The sequence below is a fragment of the Colletotrichum fioriniae genome (genome assembly GCF_027942845.1).
Source record: "Colletotrichum fioriniae strain IMI 355084 chromosome Unknown scaffold_1, whole genome shotgun sequence".
In the NCBI taxonomy this organism is placed as follows: domain Eukaryota; kingdom Fungi; phylum Ascomycota; class Sordariomycetes; order Glomerellales; family Glomerellaceae; genus Colletotrichum; species Colletotrichum fioriniae.
The window spans coordinates 4,156,663-4,175,092 of NW_027076837.1; the positions used below are offsets into that span (position 1 = coordinate 4,156,663).

General features: G+C 53.3%; 7 protein-coding genes and 1 non-coding gene across 8 annotated transcripts; 2 read left to right on the plus strand and 6 right to left on the minus strand.

The window, feature by feature from the left end:
* Positions 1–1,138: 1,138 nt before the first annotated feature.
* On the minus strand, positions 1,139–1,211 carry N0V96_001046. Its single transcript has one exon. It is a non-coding gene; the product is annotated as a tRNA-Lys (tRNA).
* A 1,706-nt stretch (positions 1,212–2,917) lies between these two features.
* On the minus strand, positions 2,918–4,484 carry N0V96_001047 (uncharacterized protein; the record flags this gene model as incomplete). Its single annotated transcript, XM_053195290.1, has 5 exons — positions 2,918–2,963; positions 3,036–3,216; positions 3,275–3,562; positions 3,616–4,149; positions 4,199–4,484. The coding sequence occupies 5 exons, from the start codon at positions 4,482–4,484 to the stop codon at positions 2,918–2,920; spliced, it is 1,335 nt and encodes a 444-aa protein (XP_053047260.1).
* Positions 4,485–4,690: 206 nt separating this feature from the next.
* N0V96_001048 (uncharacterized protein) lies at positions 4,691–7,001 on the minus strand (the record flags this gene model as incomplete). The annotated part of the gene is made up of 2 exons (XM_053195289.2): positions 4,691–6,780; positions 6,998–7,001. 2 exons carry the CDS (start codon positions 6,999–7,001, stop codon positions 4,691–4,693), a joined length of 2,094 nt encoding a protein of 697 aa, XP_053047259.2.
* A 376-nt stretch (positions 7,002–7,377) lies between these two features.
* N0V96_001049 (uncharacterized protein) lies at positions 7,378–9,117 on the minus strand (the record flags this gene model as incomplete). Its single annotated transcript, XM_053195288.1, has 4 exons — positions 7,378–7,488; positions 7,542–7,914; positions 7,976–8,348; positions 8,952–9,117. 4 exons carry the CDS (start codon positions 9,115–9,117, stop codon positions 7,378–7,380), a joined length of 1,023 nt encoding a protein of 340 aa, XP_053047258.1.
* A 2,154-nt stretch (positions 9,118–11,271) lies between these two features.
* On the minus strand, positions 11,272–13,347 carry NOP58 (Nucleolar protein 58; the record flags this gene model as incomplete). Its single annotated transcript, XM_053195287.1, has 3 exons — positions 11,272–12,994; positions 13,141–13,230; positions 13,313–13,347. The coding sequence occupies 3 exons, from the start codon at positions 13,345–13,347 to the stop codon at positions 11,272–11,274; spliced, it is 1,848 nt and encodes a 615-aa protein (XP_053047257.1).
* Positions 13,348–13,841: 494 nt separating this feature from the next.
* VMA6 (H(+)-transporting V0 sector ATPase subunit d) lies at positions 13,842–15,099 on the plus strand (the record flags this gene model as incomplete). The annotated part of the gene is made up of 3 exons (XM_065756112.1): positions 13,842–13,873; positions 13,933–14,021; positions 14,072–15,099. The coding sequence occupies 3 exons, from the start codon at positions 13,842–13,844 to the stop codon at positions 15,097–15,099; spliced, it is 1,149 nt and encodes a 382-aa protein (XP_065615352.1).
* A 201-nt stretch (positions 15,100–15,300) lies between these two features.
* N0V96_001052 (mitochondrial 37S ribosomal protein uS15m) lies at positions 15,301–16,323 on the minus strand (the record flags this gene model as incomplete). Its single annotated transcript, XM_053195285.2, has 2 exons — positions 15,301–16,214; positions 16,278–16,323. The coding sequence occupies 2 exons, from the start codon at positions 16,321–16,323 to the stop codon at positions 15,301–15,303; spliced, it is 960 nt and encodes a 319-aa protein (XP_053047255.1).
* A 416-nt stretch (positions 16,324–16,739) lies between these two features.
* Positions 16,740–17,835, plus strand: RPS0 (40S ribosomal protein uS2; the record flags this gene model as incomplete). The annotated part of the gene is made up of 3 exons (XM_053195284.1): positions 16,740–16,909; positions 17,044–17,492; positions 17,570–17,835. The coding sequence occupies 3 exons, from the start codon at positions 16,740–16,742 to the stop codon at positions 17,833–17,835; spliced, it is 885 nt and encodes a 294-aa protein (XP_053047254.1).
* Between the last annotated feature and the right edge of the window lie 595 nt (positions 17,836–18,430).

The following is an 18,430-nucleotide window of genomic DNA, read 5'->3' on the forward strand; positions in this document are numbered from 1 at the left end:
AAGCTTGGAAGACTCCGAATGAATTTGTCAAACCCCTTGGATTACGTCAACTTGATTACTGCGGTTTTTGTCTGGACCGGCATAAGCTGGTATGGGGTCATCGTACCAGGTATTGGCAAACAGAATCCAGCTTCCAAGAACTTGAAGCCATGCAACGAGTCCTTGGTCCATTACTAGCTCTTCCTCGTCGACTCGTGCTGTCTCGTCGTCGCTTGTCGGCAATGACGGAAGTTGACTTTTCTCCCCATCATACGCCATCACGATTTGGGAGACTGTTTTGAAGGGAACACTCTGAGTTTCGGTCCTCGACATTTTGGGTCACCAGAGGGAATGGTAAAGTCGGTCTAGGAAGATTGCTTGGTAAGATCTGCCAAATATTGTAATCTCGAGAGCGCTGAGCCGCTCTTAAAGCCAATTGAGTAATTCCAGCCGTCCAGGTTGGCATTCTCAGACCGAACCTATATGTCGCATCCCGTCAGACAAGCGTCGGCTTGCGAAGTCGCTAAACGAGAGCGCCACCTGGTGGATCAAGCGGGAAACGGCCAAAGGTGGGTGTCCACGTTGCGTGAGCTTCTCTCTGACCTTGAACATCAGTCCGATCAATAACGCCGGGATCTTGAATCCAGTTGGAGGACACTCACGGCCCCTCGAAGCCAACATGTCTGGATGGTGTGTGGGTCGAGCCGAAGATGGCGGAAACAGGGTATGAGATTCCTTGACTCCGACGGCTTCTCACTTTGAGCCGAGGCATCATAATCAATGGAAACGAGTTCACCGTATGCTCATTCTGCCTGATCGAGTAATGCGGAATTTATTCGTCAAGTACCTGTGGGTGCCCTGGGCACTCGCATGTTTTATGCTTGTCCGTTGAGGGGCCTTCGGCTTGACTTGACTCACATCGGCTTCGGCTCCGGCTTCACCGCAGCTTGGGGAAGACAGGCGAATGATGGTGGCTACATTTTGAGTTGCATGGAAAGAAACACCTTAGCCAAACACCTAGTGGTGGATGCCAAAATAAGGTTGTGTGGCTTGCCAATTTGTTTCGAGCATCTTCGTTGATGGTTCAGGACTTCAGCGGTGCAAAAGGCAAAAGATGAAGAACCCGAGGAGTGGCTTAGCCAATCGCGGTGAGGATTTGAGCCTCACGCGGGGGTCGAACCCGCAACCTTGAGATTAAGAGTCTCACGCTCTACCGATTGAGCTAGCAAGGCGGGTCTTGTTTGATGACCTTTGTGGTCGGTTCTGGGTCTGAGTCCTTTTCCGCAGCTAATCCGCGTTGTTTTTTCTCTCTCTCTTCTCTTTGCCCCCGTGAAGCTGATCTTGATCTTTCTTTTCTTTTCCTCTCCTGTCGCTCGAGCCGAAATGATTATTCACTTGAGTTTCAGTCACCAGTGTTTCGCGCATCTTCATTTCTTGAGGATGTCTCCAATCACCTCGCGCAGTGTCTCGCTCCCTCTCTGAAGCAAATGTCCCTCCCGCAGATCTCCGGCCACTATCCCTCCAGGCAAGAGACTCCTCGTCATCTCTACGAATAGTTCAGCCGTTGGTGGGCGATACAAATTTGCGAAAAAATTCTCCAGCTGCTCGTTTTCCACCAGAGTTACCTTGACCTTGTTGTATTTGAATGTTAGATCTTCCACCGCTCTATGCACGTCTTTTGTTGAATATGATTTTGGTCCGTATAAGTCGAAGATGTAGGGATTATGTCGCATCGGCGAACTTGTTGCGAGAGCTTCCCTTGCGCATGTCCGACCAACGTCTTTCACCGAGACCTTGAACGCGGATTTTAGAAAAGTGTATCCCACATTTAGAGCGAACTGTCTGGTAAAGCTTACCATGGGTATCTCGTAGTCTAGAGGGCACAACACAGAAGAGAAATGTGGTAGATCATCATTCGCTGTCTTAAGTACTGGTGCCCAATTCTCCATGAAGTAGGCACATCGAACAAAGACCACCTCGGGGGCGGCTCCGATGAGTGCTTGTTCTGCCTCATAATTCGTTTTTATCTCGCCCTACAGTATTCCCTTCAGCCATCTGTTTCCTACAAAGATCCTCTCTTCTCAACTTACCGTCCCATGTTCCAAATGAGCTCCTATGCTAGACACATATACCAGACGCTTTACCGAACACCCGACCCTACTGACAGCAAACTTGACATTTGCGGCCATCTCACGTGCTCTAGTTATCGGCTTGGACTCGGAGTATTGCGGAGGCGTGATGGATACGATGGCGTCGGCACCGGCGAATTTGAGACTCGAAACATCGGCAACGTCGCCCTTGATGGCCCTAAATCGAGGATGGTCATTGAATCTAGCCGGCACCCTTCCCAAGTCTCGATATACACCCGTTACGTGTGGTTGCGAAGGATGATCAAGGAGGGACTGGACAGTCGCCTGCCCAGTCTTGGGGGACGCCGGAACGACAAAGACGTTCATCGTTGCTGGTGATAGGGAGAGACAGCTTCAGCACATCGAATCCGAGCCTACATCGGCCAAACCCATTTGCAGCTGGACTTGTAACTTCGGGGAGCTCCTGATTACTATATAAAGGCCTGCTGCTATGTGACATCACACCACAACGGTCTAGACTCGGGTCCATCGGTCGCCTGCATCTCCTGCATCCCGCCATCACGGTCCTTCCGGTGCGTCAGTGGCTGCAATGTTTCACGGCCGAAAGCTTCCAGAGAACCCCCCATGAGTTCTGCCATGTCAGCTGGGCGTGGAACATGGGGTTTTCGGCCGTTCTAGACCACCCCGCCTCGCAAAATGTCCCGACGCTTGAGCCAGGCGATGTTGAGTTGGGTGGTTGCCTATCTGTCTCTGGACATGCCAGAGGTCATCCGAACTTGTTGGCCTATCACCTCAGAAACCTTAACGGCAACGGTCCAAGCTCCGATCTTGGCTAGGTACTCCTCGAGCTAGTTGAGACCATCCTCGGCCCTTCCCGGAGCGAGCTTCAGCGAGCTTGATCATATCAGTCAAACTATCCCGTAATTGGAGCCGAGGGGAATGTAGACGGCTCTCGGTCTGACTTACCGCATCGCAATATCCTTGCGGTAGAACATGCCCTCGAAATGAACACTTTCAACCCCCTTGTAAGCAGCCGATACTGCTTCCTCGAGGGTTTCACCCGTCGCGGCAACGGACAGGACGCGACCGCCTGCCGTGAATAATTTATCGTTGACCTGATCAGTTCCAGCGTGGAAGATGTGAACACCTAGATATGAATGTAGTCAGCGATGGACTATAGCACAATCCTGCTGGTGCCGACTCACCTTCAGAGGTAGATCCTAGTCGGATAAGATCCCCCTCCCTGTATGATTCTGGATAACCCTCAGCCGCAACAGTAACGTTACAGGCGAAACCTGCAAGTGTTTCCAGCTTGACGTCACCAAGCCTGTTCTCTACACAAGCGAGAATGATTTCAGGTAAGGCCTCGTCTGGAAGGAGAAGCACCATGCTCTGTGTCTCCGGGTCCCCGAAGCGCGCATTGTACTCAAGCACTTTGGGACCTGTGGGCGTCATCATTATCCCCGTGAAGAGCATGCCGTTGAAAGGTCTCCCTGTATCTCTAGATTAGCCTCGTGTGTGCTATCACTATTTTGTTCAAACTTACTTTCTTCTTCAAGGCCAACAATGGTTGGCAGGATGATTTCCTCTTCAATAACGGCCATCTGCTCCTCAGTCACGGAAGGAACAGGCGCATACACGCCCATACCACCAGTATTCAGTCCCCTATCGCCGTCAAGAGCCCGCTTGTGGTCTTGGCCCGGCGGCAGAGAGAGAATTGATGTTCCATCAGTGAAGGTGAGAACGCTGATCTCGTAACCCTCGAGGTACTCCTCAATGATCACCATTTTGCCAGCATCATCGAATTTATCCTTGAGCATAATGTCCTCAAGGGCTTGCTCCGCCTCTGCAGTCGTCTCGGGAAGGATGACACCCTTTCCTGCTGCAAGACCGTCCACCTTGATGACCACTCTGCGGCCCAACCTCCGTACATACGACTTGGCTTTATCGCAATCGACCTTGTCAAAGGTTTCGTAGCACGCGGTCGGAATCTTGCGTCTGCACATAAAGTCTTTCGCAAAGTCCTTGGAGCCTTCGATAATGGCCGCCCTCTTACTCGGGGCAAAGCAACGGATTCCATCTGTGTTGTGTTAGACTCAATACTCTCTTACATGATCCTATTGACTTACTGCTCCGGAAGTGATCTCCCATGCCTCCAACAACAGCATCGTCTGGGCCGATGATAACAAGGTCGATTGTAAGGCTCTTTGATAGCTCTACGAGGCCATGATGATCGTCCACGGCTACATCGCGGCAATTCGAGGCTTTCGCCAGGGCTCCGGTGCCTGCGTTGCCTGGCAGAACATAGACGTGCTCAACTGACGGTGACCGAGTGAGTTTCCATGCGAGTGCATGTTCGCGACCGCCCTTTCCGATCAGGAGAATCTTCATTTTTGAGTGCTTCATGACTGCCATGCTGAACTTGGGCTTTTGGTGACAATCTTTGGAATCAGATGATGTGGAGGCTTGCATTCGGAAAATCATCCGACAGCAAATTCCGCAGTGTGCAGGAAAGAAATGTTGCTTGATTGGTTAAGTCGGGGGCAGCAATGCGCAGGCTGAAATAAGTGGCCGTTGAGGTGGAAAAATCTTGAAGACTCTTAAATTCTCGCGACCGCGACTCAATGGAACTCAAAAGTCACCCGCGGGGGACCACCACCACGATTAAATCTCACTTTCTCCGTCATCTTTCCCCACATCAGCTCTTCATCGACCAAGTAACAGCTCCCAACCAGCAGTCGGTGATCATCTCTCTGTCGTGCAATGAAGGGCATCCGCCCCCCGAAAAGAACAACGACCTCGTCCCCAGGCTGCATCATCTTGGGCCCGATGCCTACACGACCATCACGGGTCACAAACACTTTTCGGTTGTTCGAGTAGGTACGCGCCCCTGCTCCAAAGACCTGCAGCTTGTCCTCTCGATCCGGGTTCCCGAATTCCATCCCCGTTGGCGGGAGACCGAACTCTGCCATCTGGGCGAGGAACGTCTCCGCCAAGTCTTGAGCCTCTCGGTCGAGTTCTGCGTGAGGTTTATGAGTACGGTCGTCGAATAACGGGTTCAATCCTCCCTGGTTTCTAGTCAGGAGGTGACTATAGCCAATGATGGAACCCAGAGCGCCAGCCAAGATGCCTTTACAGAATGCCACGTCCAGTAGGCTGTTATCGCGATATTTTCTTCCGCATCTGGGGGCGATTGACAAGTTGAAAAGCTGCTCCCAAGCCTGCACGATAGCTTCCGCCGTAGCTCGAGCCCCGAATCCAAATACAACCGTTTCGCTCGTTTTCGATACCACATCGACGTGATATCCATCCAGAGACAAAACTTTTGGCCGCACGGGATCGTCACGGACCGGTATATCGTGAAGCTCGGCAAAATAACGGAAATGCCCATCGCAAAAGCCAGCGAGATAGGCCCCCTTGAACACGGAACATGTCCTTTGATCAAACCACTTTGGAACCCAGGACGGGTAGTCACCAGTGCCTGGGTCCTCGTTATGCTGTACGTGGTCAAGGATGTCTAGAATTCGAGGCTGTTTGCGCAAGAGAAACCTTGTGAGATCGCAGTACACCAGCACAGTCTCCCTCTTGTAATCCGGTCGCAGAGCTCTCGGCCGACCAAAGTTGAGATCCGGAGCAAGACCATTGACAAAATTATTGACCCGCGTCAAGCCCCGACGAATCAACCGAATGCGCCAACTATCGTTGTTTCCAAAGATCTGCGTCAACGCCAGCACGGGGTTCAGCCCCTCGTCGCAGATGCCGAGGAGGGAAAACACCTTGTCTCGATCATCCGTCGCCTGCAGTGTTCGGGTCAGCTCCAGAAGTGCGAGAAACGAGCCAATCGAGCCCTCGACCTCGGGCTGACCGAGGAAGCTGTTGGGTTGCCGTCGCATGAGAATCAGATTCCACAACTGGTAGGGTCGGTCGATGACTATTTCATTTTTCCAACCCGCAAGCACAATTAACGAGGCGATCAAGTCGAAAAAGGACATTTCCAGGTCCTCAATCTTTGCAATCGCCCTGGAAGATGCCACCACCTCCTGCACGCACCAGCAACGGCTGAAGTACTGGCGTTCAAAGATTTCATCCAGGTGGACCATGCATGTCTCTGGTAGGTCTTCAAGCATGCTGCTCATCAGATCCTGGACTGTGCCGGGGTCGAGTTGCCCGCCGTCAGGTCCAGTGGCCGCCGGATGAGTAAGTTCTCTGATCCTTGCGAGCCGTTCCGCGGCCTGGAACGCTTCATGAGTACCCGAAGTCTTGAGACCGAGCCATACGATGACCCGGGCGGCGTGCTTGTAGACCAGCCTCATGTACTGTACCTGCCGAGCACGCTCGTCCAGGTCAGACTGATCGATGCAGAGCGCATCAACCCACAGCCTTCGCACTTGGTTCGGCAAGCGTAGAGAACGAAGGGCGTCTTCTAAATTTGGCTTGATAGGCATAGGACAGCCTTGCATCCAGATGTAGTCTCTCGGCTGCTCCATCGGTTTTCCCCACGTGTAAGATAAAGCCTCGTAAGGAGGCGCATGCTCGATGTCGACGATTTCTAGATGCGCTTCAAAGGGGTCCTCTCCCGAGCCTGGGTACAGGAAGATGAGTCGGGTGAAGGACGGCGTGCGGCCCTCTTCCGCAATCGGTGGCAGAGATTGATATCGATACGTGCTATTCGGCTCCATTTTGCCCTTTCTTCGAGGAGCGGATGATGCTCCTAGCTTCAGATCAGAGTACCAGCTCGCGATATCCTGTTACATTGTTAGCCAAGTTGTAGATATCTTTCGGACCATGTCAGGTGTCATCACGTGTGGAATTTCGTTTGAAAAGCCTTATTACCAGAATCGGATACAATTCGTCCGGTTCAGCAGGGGTCACGATGGAAGTTGCCAATCAGTTGAGGGCCAGACCTCAGCCGCTCGCGCTAGCTTCACGCATGACAGGCAGCCGTGGCTGCCAAGAAGACACGGAATGGTGTGAAGCTGTTGCTAAATATGCGGTGGCACCTCAGTAGGGTTGTCAATACAGTAGGCGCCTATGCCATCCTTTCATGGCCGCGTGAATGCTGGGAATTCTACCAGAACGGCCCTTTTGTTGGGCGTAACGTGCCACCAAACTCCTAGCTCTGTGAGAGCCTTCTCCGCATCCGACTTTTGGGTATCATTACAGCAAAAAGAACAGTTGCAGTGTCATATGCAGCCCATGACACGCTAACGCCCTCGCCCTATGAGTGGCACGTCCAGCTTAGCTGGCCGAGGCTGAGGGTCACTCATGTGCCGTGCTCGTGGGTCAAGAAGCAGATTCCACTCCTGACTCATCGAATCTCAGGTTCCTTCATGAAATCCGGAACGGAAAGGCCAGCCTCGAGAACAGAGAGATCCCAGGGGTCTGCGGGTTCCTCGTCTGGTTCCTCACTTACAGCTCGCTTTGATTTCTGTCAGTCACATACTTGTCACATGTTGAGGAAGATCAACTTACGCGGTTCGACATGTCCGCGTCGATGCTGGGGGTATCCGTGTCCGCGGCGTAGATCTTGATAGAACGAAGGTGCGTATCCTTACCGTTCTGATGATTCTCAAGTATCTGCATCTGGAACACATAGGACACCAGTGTGTTACCGTCGGGGCCGCCGCCAGCGCCGTCGACTGGAACGATCTGCCAGCCAGAGGGTGTCGAAAGCTCCATTGTGGCAAATTGAATGAGATTGTTCTCGCTGGTGCCGGACTTGAAGATGATTTTGGTTGGTGTGTAAGATTCATCTTCGTTGTAGTCGACGTAGAAGCGGATGTCCCTGATGCCGACTCGTTTGATGAAGTAGACTGTAAGCTTGTGCGGCTGAGGACCATCGGATCTGTCTTATCGTCAGCAAAGGCGTGCATTACTTTTTTGAATGGGTCGTCGGATGAACGCACTGCCAATAGGTTTTCAAGCTGTCGTCGCGAAGCTGGTCGACGCCGTTTCCCTGCTTATGGCTGCTGACTGTGAATTTTCCCAGGTTTGAAATCTCCTTCAAACCGACAGCAAGGGGGTCGAACTCGGGCTCATCTTGTTGGTCCCCGACTTGGTCGCCGTTTTCTCCATCCTCGACACTAGTGTCGGTGCCAGAGATCTCGCCCAGGTCATCGAGTGGCATGCTGATGCCTTCCTCGTCAGAATACTCCGGGATGGGCTGGCTTCGTAGATACTCCTCCATGTTGGCGCCAGCTCTCATGGCCTCCCAGTCAACGCGTTGTGGTGGGAATGCCTCGCCGTCATCAGAATCCTCTTCGTCTCGACGTGAGCCGCCTAAGGGGTAAATGAGTCAGCAGTGTTGTGATAATAAGCTAGAAGTGAAACGGTCGAAATCCATGGCTGGGTTGCTACTTGTCAACCGTCCGAAGTCCATAGCCGGGGCCAGAACATGGACCAGGCGGGTGTCATGCGGCCCCCTGGTCCAATCTCCCGCACTGGGCGTCTAATCGACTTCGAAAGACATAAAAGACTAATATTTTCCGCATTTTATCATTGTCTTTTGTGCAAGAAGTGCAAAACAAGGAGAACATTGAAAGCTAGACGAGGCTTGCGCAAAAAGCTGCAATGGGGAGCTATCGATTCTCATTAAACCGTAGTCGAAATGATGTCCCTCCATGAATAGACCACCACCCCTGTCGGACGCATGCAACCCGAGGCAACATCAAAGAACTGGCCATCACCTCTGAACTCGCAGGGCTGAATGGCTAAATATTATAAGAGCGATGCCCTTCGCTTCGGCTTTGGGTACGTTGACGCGCTGGTGGGTTGTACACTGGACAGCAGCCAGAGAGCGAAAAGCAGCAGGCGATATTTGGGGAGGCGACCACCCGAGATTGGGATTTGAGCATCTCTGAGAGAATGAAAAGAGCGACCTACCATTGGGACCGAGAGCTCGTGTCGCTCGGCGGTCGTAATAATCACCCGACCACTGGCTTCCAGGTTCAGCATCGAGGTCGAACCCGTTCTGGGTGACTTGCTCGGGACTCCGCAGATCAGGCCGCGGGCGGCCGCCATGGAAATTGCCCCGCCGTCGGTCGTCCATTTCCACTCACCAGCTCAAGAGCAGCATTGGTGTATGAGATTGGCGGCGACAGCGCTTTCGTGAGAGAGCATGCATGGTGATGCCGCTGTTGCGTTCACGGTTGAGATCACGTGTATCCACCGAGGTTTGTCACGTGCTCGCTTGTCGGTGTGAGTTCCCTCACCGATTCACCGGCTCACCTTCTTCAAAAACGTTTGGTTGGCGAATGGGTGGACAGAAATAGGTCACATAGACATGAGAAAAAAAATCCTTAATTACTCTGAGAATAGTTTCCTCAAGGTTCCATTGTGGCTTGAAACACATGCAGAGTATGTTTGTTGGTGGTCAGAGAGCCAGAGCTATCTGGCGACTCTAACCCAGATTGCAACATACTTGCCAAAGACAAATGTCTAAATAGTTTCGTGAGGGGTTCCCAAGCCAAAAATGTAGTTCTTTTATGGGAAAGCTCCAAGCGATTGGTCGTGGTTGTCTTGGTCCTAAATCTTGCATTTCAGCTGAACACCTCGTTTGCTTTTTGCACGGTCTGGACTCAACGTTACCCCGACTCCGTGTAAGCAATCTATTAGACAACCTCCTCGAGCAGTAAACCCTCCTTCCACATTGGAACTAAAGTATTGAAGAGACTAATGCATTGAAAAGCCTCAGTGTGTCTTCGTCATGTTGTCCTATGTAAGCGCCCGTGGAACGATCTAGTCGACTATTCTCGTACTTCTCGGAGTTGTTGCCCAAATGACCAGATAGTGACTGGACCAACCAATGGTGAGGTTGTCGTCTCACTTGAGAAACATAGATGGAAGTCTGCATTGGCCCAGACTTCTGCGATGTAGCCTTTTGATCCTGATTGCTGCAGTGGCAAGGCGCATGTTCCAAAAGACGACCGGTGAGGAGGGGATCGTCTAACGCGATGCTTCTGGCAAGCTACGGGGGACCTTCATGTCCAAGGCTTGCGTTCAAGGCCCGGGTTAGTCCTCGCAGACCAGAGGTTCAGACCTCGCAGTGGCTGGTTATAATACTTTATATCGAGTTACCGGCCTTAACTCTAGTATATAAAAGGCCAGAAGCATCCCGTCAGGAGGAATATGTGAAATTGGAAGCAAGCAGCACAACTTTAATCTCCTGTTCTCATCTTCTTACCTTTTTTATATCTCAAAGCCCGAATAACAACAACTATGAAGACTTCCGCGCTCATCTCAGCTCTTTTCGCCTCCAGTGCTCTGGCAGCTATCGGAAGCTACTGTCACGACAGCAAGGTCTGCTTTATCCTCAAAAACACGTCGATGACCTCCCCTAATGCCTTTTCATTCTTTACAGGGAAATTACGGAACTTGCCAGAAGACCTCCAAGTGCAGCTCTCTCAATGGCTACACCAAGACCAACCTCTGCCCCAATGACCCGGCCGATGTGAAGTGTTGCTTCTACCCGGACTGCAACAGCAACGGGTATTGCCAGAAGGATACTCTCTCCTGCAGTGGCACATACTCCACGTGAGATTTCTTACCCAAGTATTCATCTAATCAATATCGGAATGCCTGGCTGATCTTTTCACAATGCAGCGGCGACTGCCCTGGTCCCTCTGGCTACCGTGTAAGTCTTCGTCTTCCTATCGCTCGAGTTGATGCTGACATTGAGCAGTGCTGCAACGTTAGAAAGCCGCCCATCTGCAGCAGAGGCGACAGGACTAAGCGCTGCATTCCCCTTTGAATGTGGTATGAGGTGGATTGGACGAGACCATGTATGTAGTCAAATTGAATAGCAGACATGCCTTACAGTGGACGGTGACCTGCTTGAATGCAAGTGATATGTGCTTGCGACCAACGGTGGGCTTCTTCATTATCGTCCGTGTTGTCATTTGAAAAATATCGCTATGTGAAGAGCAAGGTATAGATAATTGAGGCACTGGATGGATGGCAGATCACATTCGACGGCGGGGGAGCAGTAGTCAAACTCAACAAGCAATTACATTGCACTTTTCCTGCCAGTAGTAAAAGAGAAACTATGCCCATCCAATGATCAGACCATGAAAACCCCCCAGGTCCATCCCAAAACGCCGGCCAGAGAGATCGAGGTATCATACAGCGCATTGAACACAATATGTTTATGCACATGAGGCCCAAGTGCCGTCTATGAATAAGAAATGCGACGCCGCTTGGCTTCCTAAGCGAGGGAGCTGCGCTTCTTCTTCAGCTTCTTCTCCTTCTTGGGCGTCTCATCATCTTCGTGCTTGCGCTTCTTCTTGGTGCTGTCGGTAGCCTTGACGGGCGTCTCTTCGACCTCATCCTCGGCCTTCTTGAGCTTCTTCAACTCCTTCTTGCTGAAGACAACGGGCGTGCCGTCCTCGCCGAGCTGGACGTCACCACGCTCGAACTTGCGCTTGAACTTGGACACGCTGATGCCAGCGGCCTCGGCGAAACGCTCGTAGTCCTTTTCGCTCAGCTTCGCCGGTGTGCCCTTGACAGCCTTGCTCTCCTTGACGGGAGTCTCGACCGCGGCGATGGAGACACGCTTCTTCTCCTTCTTCTCCTTCTTCTTGTCCTTTTTGCTCTTCTTCTCTTCTTCGCTAGCATCGTTCATCTCGGCGTCCTCGTCTTCGCTCTCGGCGTCCTTCATCTCCTCGTCGACAACCTGGATGAGCTTCTTGGACTTGCCGTTGACCTCGGTCTCAACACCGTCGGCATCGGCGTTGTACTTGCGGGACTCCTTCAGGCTGAAGCCACCGGGGGCGGTAAGCTGACCGTCAGGGCCGACACCAACACCCTTGGGGAGAAGAGGCTTGCCCTCCAGCTTGCGAAGGAGGTTCTCAAGCTTGATGCGGCTGGTAAGGCCGAGGATGCTACGCTCCTCCTCATCGTCCTGGTTCTCGGTGTCGCCGAGAGCGTCAACACGCAGACCAAGGGCAGTCTTGGCGGCGAGGGAACGGGCGATCTTGCCCTTGTTCTTGCCAGTGGCCTGGCCAACGAGGGAGGAGTGGTAGATGATACCGTACTTGGGTGTGTCGTGCTTGGTCTTGAGAGCGCGGAAAAGCGCCTTCTCAGCACCGTAGATCTGGATAGTGGAGGAGGGGGCCTTGGCGAGGGAAATGAGGGAGCCAGCGTGGGCAATCAGGCGGGCACCGACGAGGTAACCAACGAGAGCAGTCAAGTTGGGGGCGAGAGCGCGCATGCGGGTCTCGAGGTAGGTAGAGAGGGAAGTGCGGTACTCGGAGTAGGTGATAACCTGCTGAGCCAACAATTGGATGTTCTCCAAATCTTCAGGGGTCATCTCAGTTCCCATGGAAATCTCGGCGGCAGTCTTGACAGGGCCCTCGAGCTCCTCGGGAAGAATATCGGAGAGGTCGGTCTCGGCGAAGTCCTGGCGCATGCCAACGGCAACAACGAGACGGGCGTAGACCAGGTTGTCGTTGAGGATCTTGGCAAGCTCGGGGAAGTGCCAGCCGTACCATTCCTTGGTGCGCATGGCGTAGACGTTCAGCTCCTTGTCGAGATCGTCCACCAACTTGATGGCCTGGACAACCATGGCGTCGACCTTGTCGGCGGAGAACTTGAGCTTGTGTCGCGAAATGGAGTGCGACAGACCAAGGGCCATGCGGTCCATGGTCTCGGTGCTGAGGCCAGGAATGAGGGAAGAAAGGTTCTCGCGAACGGCACGGAACAGGTCCTGGGAGGCGGCATCGGAGACGGCCTTGATATCCAAGTCGGGGAGCTTGCCAATGGCAGTACCGAGCTTCAGGTCGGCAACAGCGAGGGTGGCCTTCTTCTCGTCCTTGATCTCCTTGAGCAGGTTGGCGAGCATTGGCGGGACACGACCCTCCTTGAGACCGGCGGCTTCCTCGACGGCGACGGCGGAGCTATCGAACTTGACGAAAGACTTCAACTTGAGCCTTTGCAACAGTCAGCCTCGATTGTATTCGAACACAGCGTTTTAATCACAGCCGAGACTACGGGTTTGCTTGCACGCGGGTGCGCTGCTGTCTAACACTCCTCGCGAAGACTGGCTGCAATTGTTGATTCTGGGAGCGCGACTTACATCTCGTTGATCTGCTCCGAAGAGGTCGGTCCAGTAGTGAGCTCATCGCGCTTGAGGAGCTTCTTGTCGGCAGCCTTAAACAGACCGTAGCTGTTTCTCGTGTTAGCTTTCCAATTGCTGCCACGAGATTTTTTTTTTTTCCTTCTTGTTCTTTTCGCAATGGAAGACTTACCCTGCCGGCGTTTCGGCGAGAACGAAGAGAGACATTGTGAAAACTGTCGGTGCTCTTCAAATCTGGCCAAATTGGTCCCTCGGGTGAAATCCTCCGCGCGTGGGTGTAAATGTTGTTGTCGGCGGAGGCAGGTTTCCAGCGAGCGGATTGATGGTTTGGAAATATTTTTTTCTGAACCAAACCAAGCTCCACCAATTTTTTTTCGATGGCTGCAGAGCCTTTGGGCGGGTCCCACCCCACACACCAATTGGCAAGTGGGATGGCCCGGAGCGCGTAAAATCTGTTTCGCCGAGAAAAGCCGCCTCCGATGGCCTGTGCGCTGCTGCAACTCGTAATGCCTAAGGAAGGTGGACTTGGTCGGCCTTGCTGGGACCTTGGAGCTACCGTGCAGTGATTTGGTTTGGCAGAGAGTGAGAGCGAGCAAGCGTTCTAAAGTCAACGACCACAGCTGCCTCCGTTTGCGCCTCCACCTGACCGGCGTCACCACTCCCAGCCGCCTTCGATCCAAACAATCCACAACACAGCCAAGATGGAGGGTTTATTCTTCAACGTCAACAGCGGGTGAGTCTTGGGTTTATGATGGGTGACAAAGTACATGGACTGTGGCTAACATGGTGCAGCTACATTGAGGGCATCGTTCGTGGATACAGGAACGGCCTTCTTACCGGCTCCAACTATGCCAACCTGACGCAGTGCGAAACCATCGATGGTGAGTGTTCCTATGTGCTTCTGTGGGATGCATGTCTAATACAGTCCCAGATCTCAAGTTGCAACTCGGACCTGCGTACGGCGACTTCCTCGGCAACCTCCCTCCCAACCCCTCAACATCAGCTCTCGCCGCGAAGACGACCGACAAACTTGTCTCCGAATTCCGCTATGTTCGCGCCAATGCTGTCGGCTCGCTTGCCCAGTTCATGGACTACCTCACCTACGGTTACATGATCGACAATGTTGCCCTGCTGATTACCGGCACCCTTCACGAACGAGACACCCGCGAGCTTCTCGAGAGATGCCATCCCCTCGGCTGGTTCGAGACGATGCCAGTCCTGTGCGTCGCGACGAATATCGAGGAGCTTTACAACAGTGTTTTGATTGAGACACCGCTTGCCGCCTACTTCAAGGGCAGTCTTAGCCACCAGGATCTCGACGAGCTTAACATCGAGATTGTCCGAAACACGCTGTACAAGAACTACTTGGAGGACTTCCACAACTTTGTCAACACCCACCCTGACATGGCAGGCTCGCCGACGGCTGAGGTGATGTCAGAGATCCTGGAGTTCGAGGCCGACCGCCGTGCGATCAATATCACGCTCAACTCCTTCGGCACGGAGCTTAACAAGAATGACCGCAAGAAGTTGTACCCCAGCTTTGGTAAGCTGTACCCGGAGGGAACCTTGATGCTCTCTAGAGCGGAAGACTTTGAGGGCGTCCGTCTTGCGGTTGACGGAGTTGGCGACTACAAGAGCTTCTTCGAGGCAGCCGGTCTCGGCGGCGGCCCGTCTGGCCCGGGTAACCAGGGCGGCGGCTCAAGCTCCGACGGCAAGAGCCTTGAGGACATGTTTTACCAAAAGGAGATGGAGATCTCCAAGAGCGCATTCACTCAGCAATTCACTTTCGCCATCGTCTATGCGTGGGTGAGACTCCGTGAGCAGGTAAGAACCCAAGCCCCTGAGCATGAGCTGGATGAAGCTAATGACAAGCAGGAAATCCGCAACATCACCTGGATTGCCGAGTGCATAGCCCAGAACCAGAAAGACCGGATTGGCAACTACATCAGCGTATTCTGAGTTTAATGTTTTGCAGTCCTGTTCTGTTAGTTTTGTAGAATACCAGTTTCATCGTTTAATGGCAGGTCACAATGGCGCAAGGAGGGAGCTCAGGTTCATGACGTGGAGATCAGCATCTTTACCGATCGCTATAGTGTACATAGAGGACAATTACAAGTCTGAGTTTTACACGTGTCTACCTTTTCCCGCTCCTAGCTCGCTCTAGAAGCTGATCTGCTCCTTGTAGGTCGCCGGTGACAGGCCCAGCTTCTCGAGCAGATGCGTCCACCGCCCACTTCCCCTCTCACTGCGCTCCATGTACTTGAGGAGCTTTTGCCGCCTGTGGCACAGGACTCTCAAGTTCCTCTTGTTGTGCTTGTCCTTGTAACCACGGTTCTGTGACAGCTCGTGCGACAGCTTTCTGATCTTGGCAGTCAGGATGGCAACCTGCACCTCCGAGCTGCCAGTATCGGGGCCGCCTCGAATTGGCGGCTTAGGGGCCTTGGGATCGACGAGAGCAGACTTGGGCTTCTTCGTCAGAAACTTGTCGGTGTTGTGTCGGCCAAACTCCTCGACACATCTCTTGATGTTGGTGTGGAGGAGGATCTTTGAGTTGGCATTGTCCATAGACAGGATACGCTTCAGAGCCTCTACTGCCTTGGCGTGGACCAGCTCATGCTTCTTGTCCGCCAATGCCTCCATAGCAGGGTCTGCCAGCTCCCTAATTTCCGACTTTACAGGTTTCGTCAAAATGTAGGCCTTTTCTATCACTGCTTGGAGCTCCTTCTCGTCGACGAGGTGGTTGAGAAGCCCCGGCGAAGTTGGCAGAGGGCGAGGATCGGAGATGATGTTTCCATTGTCGTCCTTGACGGGCTTCGTTGTGGGCGCCTGGCCGGCCGAGTCGAACGACTCCACGAAAGGAGTCGGGATGCCGTGGATCGGGTCGCCCCAGCTCGCATCTTTTTCCGCCTGGATCTCGCTTTGTCTCTTCTGGTTGGCAGCCTTGCGCTGTAGCGCCTGTTGATGTTTGTACGGGTCCTGCTTCGCTTTGCGCTTCTTCTCGCGCTGAGAGAGGTTCGCGGTCTGGATGACGGGGAGGAAGCTCGGGGTCGGTCTAATAGCTGGGCGTAGGCACACTGTCACAGTCAATTAGCTTTTAAATTGCTCCTTGAATCCCTGAAGATAAAGCTGAAGCTTACAGCTGGCGGTGCCTAGCCGTTGCAGGCTCTGTAATCTGGGAGGCATGGCGGCAGCAGTTTCCCTTCAACGCGATCATCGACAATGGGAACCATAAAATTTCCTAGACTCTGGTCCCATATCTGGAGTGCAGCACTCCAATGGCGCCCGGCCCGTTCGTCCTCCGCTGCACATCCCCTGGGTGGGGAGACATCCCCCGAGGAGGACTAGCGCATTTCCGTGTTCATCACGTGAGCTCTGGATCTTTTGAGGTACGTACTATGGAGGGACCTTGAGGACGCTTGGACCACAAGGGCCTAGCGAGGGCTTTGCTAGAGGCAGGAGCTGCCCACTTACCCACGAATTCGAGACGCACAACTGGGCGAACTTTTTTTGAGGATCGCGAAATCTTGACTTTCTTCCCTTTCCGCACCACCACCGTTCGACACCGTCTCCCCGTGGAAGAAAGACCGAAATCGCCCAAGATGGCTCCCGCTAACCTCCCCTCGATCTTCAATGCCACTTCCCAGGACATTGAGATGCTGCTTGCAGCTCAAGCCCACCTGGGAAGCAAGAACCTCCAGGTTCACATGGAGCCCTACCTGTGGAAGACCCGTGCCGACGGTGTCAACGTGATCAACGTTGGCAAGACCTGGTAAGCAAAGAAAGCGACGCGATGGAGAGGTTTTTATCTTGGGGAATTTCGAGAAGAAGAGATCACCAAGGAAACCTCTTTTGCGCCCTTCAAATTGCGCCAGCGCAAAAATCGCTGACTTTTTGCGCCTCCAGGGAGAAGATTGTCCTCGCCGCCCGCATCATCGCCGCCGTCGACAACCCAGCTGACATTTGCGTCATCTCTGCCCGTCCCTACGGTCAGCGTGCCGTCCTCAAGTTCGCCGCCCACACCGGCGCCGTCGCCATTGCCGGTCGCTTCACCCCCGGTTCCTTCACCAACTACATCACCCGCTCTTTCAAGGAGCCCCGCCTCATCATCGTCACCGACCCCCGTACCGATGCCCAGGCCATCAAGGAGGCTTCCTACGTCAACATCCCCGTCATCGCCCTCTGCGACACCGACTCCCCCACCGAGTACGTCGACGTTGCCATCCCCACCAACAACAAGGGTCGTCACTCCATCGGTCTCGTCTGGTGGATGCTCGCCCGTGAGGTCCTCCGCCTCCGCGGCACCATCTACAACCGCGAGACCCCCTGGGACACCATGGTCGATCTGTACTTCTGTATGTGGAATTCCTCTCCCCCTCCTAGCGAAGATCTAGAGAGATATCGAACAAGTGAGAACTAACACGCGTAATAGACCGCGACCCCGAGGCTGAGGCCGAGGAGAAGGTCGAGGAGGAGAAGCTCCCCGGCGTTGAGGAGGAGGGTGTTGCCGCCATTGAGTCCGGCTTCCCCGCCACCGGCGACTGGGATGCCCAGGCTCCCGGCTTCACCGGTGCCCAGGCTGGTGCCAACTGGGACGGTGCTGGTGACGAGTGGGCTGCCGCTGGCGCCGCTCCCACCGGTGACTGGGCCGCTGCCGGCGACGCGGCCGCTGCTGCCCCCAAGGAGTCTTCCTGGTAAACTCCTTCCCGTCATTCAGTTGTCGTCATGACATACAAAACGAGAGGATTCCCCCAAACACAATAACCTACAAACGCACCGGTCATCGAAGCACGGTGTGTTAAGATATCCACAAAACGGCGGAACAGCAAATGGTCATGGAATGGTAGATAAAAGACTCTGGCGGAGTTTTTTTCTTTTATGATCGCTGGTAGCAATCTTGGGGGCAAAAAAAAGGAAAGGGTCAACTTGGTCTGCACTAATGAGGGAAAGATACTCGAACCAAAAAACATTGTGAAATAGTCGGCAAACCACCAATTGTTTGTGATGTCGTTTTTGGGGAGAGGGAAAGCCCTGTGTGGCCAAAAGGGGTGGACTTAATCGTTATCCCGCCCTTCTTTTTTCTGCTTTCCGTTGAAAGCTTCTGGTCGAAAAAATCATGAAATGTTTTGAGGACTCGGAAACAAGGTGTGCAGACTTTGCTTTTGAAATACCACAATCCCGTTGGTCCCTCAACCTTCCATTCACCATGCGTCTTCGTGACTTGGCCTTACTCCTTGCCGCCCCTGTCTTCCGAACCCAGTGACATGCCGTATTCATCGCCCATTCTCTCTTA